The sequence below is a fragment of the Ptychodera flava genome, chromosome 8 (assembly GCF_041260155.1).
Source record: "Ptychodera flava strain L36383 chromosome 8, AS_Pfla_20210202, whole genome shotgun sequence".
In the NCBI taxonomy this organism is placed as follows: domain Eukaryota; kingdom Metazoa; phylum Hemichordata; class Enteropneusta; family Ptychoderidae; genus Ptychodera; species Ptychodera flava.
This window is the reverse complement of record NC_091935.1, coordinates 31,634,472-31,643,801: the sequence shown is the minus strand read 5'-3', so window position 1 is coordinate 31,643,801 and position 9,330 is coordinate 31,634,472. Positions and strand designations below refer to the sequence as shown.

Sequence of the window (9,330 nt, the reverse complement as noted above, 5' to 3'; positions counted from 1 at the left end):
TAAGAAACCATGGTTCATTTTGGTCCAAGACAAGGAAGGTCATACATGAGTTAGTACCATGTAGAGTTGACTTTTCAGATCCTCAGATTCAGATCCTCAGATCTCAGATTTCAGATCCTATAACTTCAGATGCAGATTCGAATTTACAAGCCTTTTACAATACCCGTATTAATAGTATGATTGCAATATTAAATTTAATAATTTGAATATGACATGTACAAAGCAGTTATGAAAAAAAAAGTCTACGTAAACGTTTTCGCTCAACAAGTTTCAACGAACACGGGTCTACAATTACAGATTAGCTAACTTGCTTCTTCCTACCCCTGAATTCTGATTTATCCCGGGGTCACTGGCCTCCAACATGGATTAGTGATATTCCCTCGCCATCAATATTTGAACGATGGTAAAATACGGACTGTCGATAGCCAGCATTTACATGATCGTCGCGGTCTTGATCGTTCGATCGCGCGCGGGGTGTGTTTATCTCTATGAGGGAACGTTCACGTGATGACATACTAAGTGGAATCATTGCGCACCCTGTCTTCGACGGATGACGTTCTGATTCTGAGATCGAAGTTTTTAAGTTCAAGATTCAAATAGAAATAAAATAATTTCTAAAGCCTTTTCAAATGTAAATTATATTTTATTTATCAGTATATTCATTAAACTTTGAAAATTGTGATATTTTAATTATGAATCTGCATCTGAAGTTATAGGATCTGAGGTCTGAGATCTGAGGATCTGAATCTGAGGATCTGAGGATCTGAAAAGTCCACTCTACCGTTAGTACCATCAAAATTTTGGCGAGTCACTTTTGACAATTTAAATTTTAGAATGAAATTTGCCAAAACTTTGAAAAGTAGTGGGGCTCCACTTGCAAGAATGCTTAATCTGTTAACTTCTCAGGTAAGTCATAGAACTGCAGTATGTACCTCTGCCATGAGAACTGCTACTGACAGTACATGTGGATTTGCTATAAGTACTCCAACTGTGAGTACCCCTGCTGTGAGTACCCCTGCTATGAGTCCTTCTGCTGTGAGTACTTCTGCTGCAAGTACCTGTGCTATGAATACCTCTATGAGTACCTCTGCTGTGTGCTTCCCTGCTATGAGTCCTGCTGTGAGTACCCCTGCTATGAGTCATTCTGCTGTGAGTACCCCTTCTATGAGTACCTCTGTGTGTACCCCTGCTATGAGTCCTTCTGCTGTGAGTACTTCTGCTGCAAGTACCCGTGCTATGAATACCTCTATGAGTACCTCTGCTGTGTGCTTCCCTGCTATGAGTCCTGCTGTGAGTACCCCTGCTATGAGTCCTTCTGCTCTGAGTACTTCTGCTGCAAGTACCCGTGCTATGAATACCTCTATGAGTTCCTCTGCTGTGTGTCTTCCCTGCTATGAGTCCTGCTGTGCCCCTGCTATGAGTCCTTCTGCTGTGAGTACTTCTGCTGCAAGTACCCGTGCTATGAATACCTCTATGAGTACCTCTGCTCTGTGCTTCCCTGCTGTGAGTACCCCTTCTATGAGTACCTCTGTGTGTACTCCTGCTATGAGTCCTTCTGCTGTGAGTACTTTTGCTGCAAGTACCTCTGCTATGAATACCTCTGCTGTGAGTACCTCTGCAAGTTGCTCTGTGTGGACTCCTGCTATGAGTACCTCTTATGTGTGCACTTCTGCTGTGAGTACCTCTTCTGTGGGTACATCTATGAATACATCTCCTGTCTTTACCTCTGCTATGAGTACCTCTGCCATGAGTACCTCTCATACTGTGTGTACCCCTGCTATGAGTACCTCTGTGTGTAGCACCTCTTCTGTTTGTACCCTTGTTTTGTGTACATCTGCTGTAAATACAACTACTATACCGGTATGTACATCTACTATGTGTTCCTCTGTTGCGAGTAACTTTAGTGTGAGTACATGTACTGATGATGATGTACTGGTACAAAACCTGGAAAGTTATACTGAACATTCCAATCCTGAAGTTGAACCAGCACAGGTACCTGCTGAATGTGGTTTTCATCAAACCAGTGATGTGTGTGGCACCAGTCATACTTGTATATCCTCAACTGCAGAATGTCTGTTTTCACTGCAAGAAAATACAAAGGAGTCAGGTGCATACAATGAGTATTTAAAAGAATTACTTAAGACAATACAAAGTCGAAAATTAAATGGTAGTTCAAACACACTGACTGATGATCTATTTCCAAGTCTGCCTCACTGGTGTCCATCAGTTGGGGACAACATAGTGTATGCAACAGTAAGGGAGGCAGATGCTAACATTAAAGACATAAAATCATACCTGTTTGAACTCAAGGCAGACTTAAATGTTGGCAATCCTGGTGGTCCAGCTCAGATTGTATTGGGTGGGGATCAACAAACATATGCCATCATCAAAAACCTGCAAAAGAGAGATCCTGAATTATACAGCTGGTGCTTACCAGTTCCAGGTGACTGGCATATGCTAAAAACAGCCAGTGAGGTATTAAAAAATCTGTTCTGGGATGGTGGGCTTAAAGAACTGACAAAAGTATGTGGACATCAAAACCCAGACAGTGTATATCAGTGGCAAGATATTCATAATTTGTTAAGTTCTTTACATGAAGCCCTACTTTCAGAGGCTGAGCTTCAGTGGCAAAAACATACAAATACAATGCCCTTTTGGGATTGGGTCGAACGTAATGGTACAGAGAGAAACCTTGACCAATTGTCCAGGTTTTGGTACAGCTCTTTGTACTTTCTCAATGCATACATGGGTCTGTATATCTCAATACGCACTGGCAACTGGTTTCTTCGGACAGCAACTATGAAGATTTTGGCCCAGCTGTTTTCTGCCTATGCGAGGGACAGGTATGAAGAACTGGTTGCCAATGCATTGTTTGACATACACACTTTACCACCTGCTGTATTAGAACGGTTTGAAAATGGGGAATGGACAATAAGTATCTCCGCTAAACCATTTCATAATATCGCTCTTGATGAAGGGCATGAATGTGTAATTAATCGGAGGTTGAAGCAGATTACAAAACGTCCTTCCCATTTTCAAACTGTTACATTAGCAGATTTTATGGCTTACCTTGAAAAAGTCCTACGGCTGTTTGAGGGCCATATCTTCAAACACTCAGGAAAAGTTTCCAAATACACAAAGAAATCCAGCAATCCTGAAAGAGTAAACAGAATGAAAAATGAAATTGCTAGAGTCAATCTTCTTTCGGGTGAGACAGTACGAACTCTGTACAATCCCTTCAGGCGTAGAGCACCACAGTTACCAGGTAATACTGTTAGTGATATCCTGCAAATAAAACAACACGGAACGGAGAGATTTCTGAAGTATGTAAGACAATATATTTTACATTCTGAGGAAAAACAAAAAAGGAAACGGAACAGACTGAATACATTCACACCCAAAAGACAACACAAACAATCACAGGTATCAACACTTAAACAGTTCCGGACAATCATGCGGTGCACATATGCCACAATGAGGGAAAAAGGAATATGCTTAGGTCAAAGTGTTCCTTTTCCTCTAGCCTTATCAAATACAACTGGGATGATGAGAAAAAGAACAAAGGCAAAGTTCAAGGAAGCCTTAACCCAACTAAACTATGCAGATATCTTTACAACAGGCTGCCCATTTTGGAATGAGCCAAACCAAACAGAAGTAATCATCGATGCTCTACGTTTTGTACATGAAGGCCCCCCAACAGACTGTCAAACATATAGATCATATGGTAATTACTTCTACAATAGAGTAATACTTGATCATGGTTTTAAAAGGGGTGCCATTGGGGTTTCACTCGTAATTGATAAGGACGAATTCCTTCCCCCACCAAGACAATTGGTTCATGAGGAAAGGGGGCACAATGACGCTCATACAATAGACTATTTAAATATTGGAATTATTGATGAGAATGACGAGCTTAATAGAGACCAATTCATGCAAGACCTTCGTGACCCCTTACAGAAAGCTGCAATAATTAAATTTCTGTCATATTTTGTGATGAGGAAAGCTGAAAGAGAACTCCTAGCAAATCCAGCTCAGGTTCTCATCATTGATTCCCCTGCAGTATTGAATGGTACTGTAATAGTTGTACAGGACAGAGTTGTTGGTGGAGACATTTTTATAAATCGCCGTAATAAACAAGGAGAGGCTGACTCTGCTATGTGGTACCTTGCTGCCCAATCACCATGTAAGAACATAGTAGTTGTTGCAACAGATACTGATGTATGGATGTATGGGCTTGCACTGTATGAAGCAGGCTGGTATACGGATAAGAATGTGATGGTAGAGCTTTCGAAAGACTCTGCATATGTTGACATCAAAGTTGGAGTGCAAACTATCAAGGATAAATTTCCACCAACATGTGTTTCAAATCCAGCCTGTAATCTATTGGCTTTATACATCATAAATGGATGTGACTATACCAGTCAGTTTTATGGCCATTCCTACAAGGCATTTCTTTCTGTGTATCAAGAAAATGCTAATTTTATTGGCAACTTGATATCCCTATCCACTGATGAAACAACGGTTTATAGGGCTAAAGGTAAAACACTTGTCAGTCTGAACATACCTGCAGCAATAAAGCTCATCTGTGCAGTCTACTTGACAAAATACCACAGTGTCTTCAAATCATCACCAGCTGAAGTTTATCATGGCCTGCAATATGAGATTAAAGATGAAAAAATCAAAAATGGGCTTGCTATTATTGGCAAGAATGATAACTTCACAATTTCAGATGCTGAATCATTTACATCTGTTGTCCGAGATGTGACAGTGCATTCAAATTTAACAAAAGCTGAGAGAGAGCATTTTTTACTACCCTGTTATTCTGCACTAATTTACCACCTTAAGAGGTGTTTGTATGTGTTGCACCTGGCCTTAGACTCAACACAGGTAGAAAACTGTAAGACAAACAATTTCATAAGTTATGGGTGGAAAAATGTCGATGGAAACATAAGAATAATATGGGATGACAATTTAACAGATGATCCTGTCAGCAGTAAGTTGCAGCCATCACGATGTTCATGTAAAAGTGGGTGTGATGGGACAACTAAAATGGGTTGCAAAAATTGCTTTTGGGCATGCAAACCATGCTTGGGATGCTCATGTAAAGGATGTAAAAACCCACATAATAACGGTGGATTTTGTGATAAATGTAGAACCGTGTCAAATGATCGAATGTGCAACTCTTTAGAGACAAACCCATGCCCATCTCCAGATTCAGAATCACTATACACAGATTCTGAGGTAAGTGAAACTGAAAACAATGAAAGTGATAGTGACTGTGATGACTTCTTGGTCGTACCACAAAAACAACTATTGTTAGAAACAGATTTTGATTATGGTACGAACATTGAGGAAGAACTAGGGCAAGTTGGCATGGAGGAAATAGACTTTGATGCATTGGAAGCAATCTAAAGTAAAGGCTTGAGTGTTGAAAATATAAGATAAAACAGGCCACTTCTTGGTCTTTTGGCCAGACGTCCATATATCTTTCTTTCATGAATTTGACTTTTTTTGTGTACCGTCTATTTACTGTCTGTTCTGTGCTGTTTTGTGTCTATGTTTACAACTACAGTCTTACAAATTCTGACCTAGTGTTATTGGATTATGGATTGGTATGATTGCGATTACGGTACTGTGTGTGAACACAAACAGCACTTGACATGGCTCCACTTGGCATATCGTAATTGTCCTGTGTTTTTTGCCACTTGATTTCCGTTATCAAAATGTAAAAATTAGACGAAGAAAATCAGAAAACTAGTACACTGTGGCTACATATAAATAAATCAGTACTGGATACGCCTGTGAACGCTGAGTTATTAATTTAACAACGCGTTCAGTCAAAACATGAAAAAACGAGTAGATTCTTACCTTGTTGCAAGCTTCGGAATTGATCTCTTGGGTCACAGCTCGAAAATGTTGCGGCACACGGCATTGAATTTGACCTGCAGTCTGAACCGTGTTAATTTTCTGTTTTCATGTTTTGATCTTTTGAGGTCAACTCTTGCGGAAGTGTTAACCATTCATGTGTAGGGTGGACAATTTAAGTATCATAGAGTATTTGCAGACCGAGGTTGTCAACATTCACAAATCGTTACGAAAATAAGTATTTTGAATATATGAATCACAAAACTTATTCGATTATCGTAGAATATTTCCATATGAAGACAAACATCAATTGTTATTAGTGCGTGAAAGCATGAACTCCCCCATTAAAAAAATGGTTTCTGACACGATGATGTAGATGTCAGTCACCTGGTAATGGCCAATCAAATCACTGGTACCGGCCACACCTCCAAAAGCCGGGTTGTCGTGCAGACTGATTGTAGATTAATGTATCTCTCAGTCTATACTGCAGCTGCCAAAAGCTGGTTTACTGTAATTAATCAATGGGTTGGTAGCTTTGAAATGTGTTGTGGTACCCAAGCTAATCATTTGTTTTGTACATGAAATGTATCCATCTCATACGCTGAGTTGTGGTACCTGGGTGAAATGCACTGTATTTGTGATTATATAATATTATGGCCAGGGTTGGGCCGGCAACTTCTTCCTGTGCATCAGTCAAAATAAGCAGTCTATGATAATGCCATAAAAGGAAAGCTACTTAAATATTCATGAGTTAACTTATTAGCTAATCAGTGGACTACTTTTGGAAGCTTTTTTGCAATTTTACACATATCTTCAGAAAGGTCTTTCTGTCGATCGTGTTGGTTGGTGGAAAATGGCACAATGTATTTCTATGCATGCTTTGACCTTCGATCTTGAAGCTCACCACTGATTTTAATGCTCATCAGCCTCTGCATTCAGGCTCTAAGTGGTCTGAAATATGACATTAAACTGGTCCTATAATCATTTTCATTCAGGTAATACATTACCAGGGACATTTGAGATTTACAAATTTAAGTAGGACCATCCTGAACCACTGATAGTTAGTGGTGGTACCAGGTGTAAGTGTACCCTGCTAGCATGCTACACCCGTCAGGATTGTCCCAAAATTGTCTAAATATTGTATGAAGTGATACAGCATATGAATCACTGTAATAAGTCAAAGCCGGGAATGCTGTCGCTAATCATTTGAGTGACCGAGATGTCACAGTTCATAGTGAAATACTTACCATCTTGGATGATTAAAACATGTAAAGGCAACTTTCCTGAATCCCAACTTTGACATATTCTGTACCATCATGTATTGTTCTCTGCATGTTATCAAAAAGAAATTGTTCAAAAAAGTTTTGTCATGAGAGGTTGATCAAATAAATAGAGATAGAGAAAATTCCAATTTCCATTTGTCTTCAATTTGATAAGGATAAAATAAAATTACGTTTTGAGGAAAAAAAACAGGGTGGTCAATTAAAAGGGTGGTCAAAGTGATAGGGTTTTTATGGTAAAGCTGGGCTATAAGATTCCTTGTGTTCTATTTATAGCAATAATGCAATCTGTGTAAACACTGCAATGAAAGTGTTACATGATTCTTTATAATGCTTTTGATGACCTTGAACTTCTTAAGTTGCAAACATTTGTCTCTTCAGTGTGCTTTCTCTTAGTACTTAGTCTCAATTCATTCAACAATACTTAATTTGTGAAAAAATAGCAATGGTAATTTGAGAGTTAAAATGTGCTTGGTTAATAGAATGAAATTACTGATAAAGATAACCAGCTGAAGAGTCTTTATAATCTGATAGATATGCTGTTTTTTTATAATGTAATCTTGATAAGCAAGGCATGTTTACTTTAATTAGAATGTAATTAACTATGCAATCATGCATGCATGTATGTGCGGATGTATGTCCGTCCACATTAAAAACTCCTAAACCGCAGCACCTACCATCTTAGTATTTGGTGGACAGTGCAGGTGCACCCAGGGGTGGTGATGTGAGTTTGTTCAAATGAACATCTCAAAGTCAAAAATATGCAAATGTCAAATTTTAAAAGTTGTATTTTTTGGGCGATTTACCCGTTTTTGATAAAAAATCTTCTTTGCCTTGAAAACTTGTATGTATCCTAGGGTTGGCCTTTGTCAGATTTGTTCAAATTGTGGTAAAATTTTCATATTTGTATTTTTGGGCAATTTTCCCATTTTTTGATTTTCTCTCAAAGTATTTGTTGGATTGCTTTAAAACATGATAGTCTTGATCCTAGGATTGTTTTCTGTCAGATGTGTAAAGTCATTATGAGATGGAGAATTTCATATTGCTGGGGGATAAGATTAATTTGGACTTGCAATGGAATTTTCTTAGTAATCAACCTGTAAGAATGCAATGTCATCTGTGTACTACCGTAGTAGTAGTAGTACCGGTACTTAGTATCTCTGTAAAATGGGAGCACAGTGTCATTGACTCTATTTTTCTCGTGAAATAATTTAGTATGGCCACCAATGGCCATCAAAGATGCACATAAATTTTCAGGTAGTCACCCCACATTAGCTTGCTACCATCTCAATATTTCATGTGTAGATGCATCACAGACTGGAAATGTGAACTCGTTCATGTTTGTATAATATTCAGTTGAGGTGAAAAAGGCCAACTATGTCAAAATGCTACACTCAAGCCAGATTGCCTTGATATTTGGTACGTTTAGGTACCTTGCACAAACTTTATGCAAATTTATTGCCCCACAAATGCATGGCTGCTTTTTGTTTAGCTCTGCTGTCAGTGACGCTGAGCTTATAGGTGGCAATGTTTTTTTCTATATTAACAGTAAGTTATCAGACTCTGCTTGTACTGTGGTCATAATTTTAAAACAACTCTCTGACAAATTGCATGTTGCATGTTGAACAACCCAATTCCACTGAGGCATTAAGTTTTTAGCTATTATAGACTGTAGTCTATAGAAGATATTGGGATGGGTATCCGTCCGGCGTCAGTCTGTATGTATGTATGTTTGTATGTATGTATGTCCGTTTGTAAGGCGTCTGTCCACTCAAATATCTTGAGAACCGCAGTATTCACTGATTTGATATTTGTTGTGTAGATGCAAAATATGATTTTGAGAAACTGTTTTTTTAATTTTTTGATATCGTTGAAAATATGCAAATTACCACCAAAAAAGGCGTTTTGGGTAAAAATCTTCTTCTTAACCGTTGGTCAGACAGCTTTGATATTTGGTATACAGGTCCCTAGGGATAACCTAAACTGGATTTGTTCAAATTGTGATGAAATATGCAAATCTGTATTTTTAAGGAATTTTTTTGTCATTTTTGGTCTTAAATTTATTTGATCAAAACAGCTCGTCTGAAAGCTTTGATATTTGGTATACAGGTTCCTACAGATGAACTAAATATGATATATTGAATATTGATGAAATCTGCAATTTTGTATTTTTGGTGCAATTTGT

At 38.4% G+C, this 9,330-nt stretch overlaps 1 protein-coding gene across 2 annotated transcripts; it reads right to left on the bottom strand.

Moving 5' to 3' along the window:
• Positions 1–625: 625 nt before the first annotated feature.
• On the bottom strand, positions 626–5,992 carry LOC139139070 (filaggrin-2-like). Of its 2 annotated transcripts, XM_070707804.1 has the most exons (5): positions 5,869–5,992; positions 4,565–4,650; positions 3,070–3,154; positions 2,296–2,394; positions 626–2,082 (listed from the first exon to the last, which is right to left on the bottom strand). In XM_070707804.1, exon 5 carries the CDS (start codon positions 2,044–2,046, stop codon positions 895–897), a length of 1,152 nt encoding a protein of 383 aa, XP_070563905.1. In that variant the 5' UTR covers positions 2,047–2,082; positions 2,296–2,394; positions 3,070–3,154; positions 4,565–4,650; positions 5,869–5,992; the 3' UTR covers positions 626–894. The 2 variants fall into 2 exon arrangements, with proteins under 2 accessions (XP_070563905.1, XP_070563906.1); XM_070707805.1 differs by lacking the exon at positions 3,070–3,154.
• Positions 5,993–9,330: the final 3,338 nt, after the last annotated feature.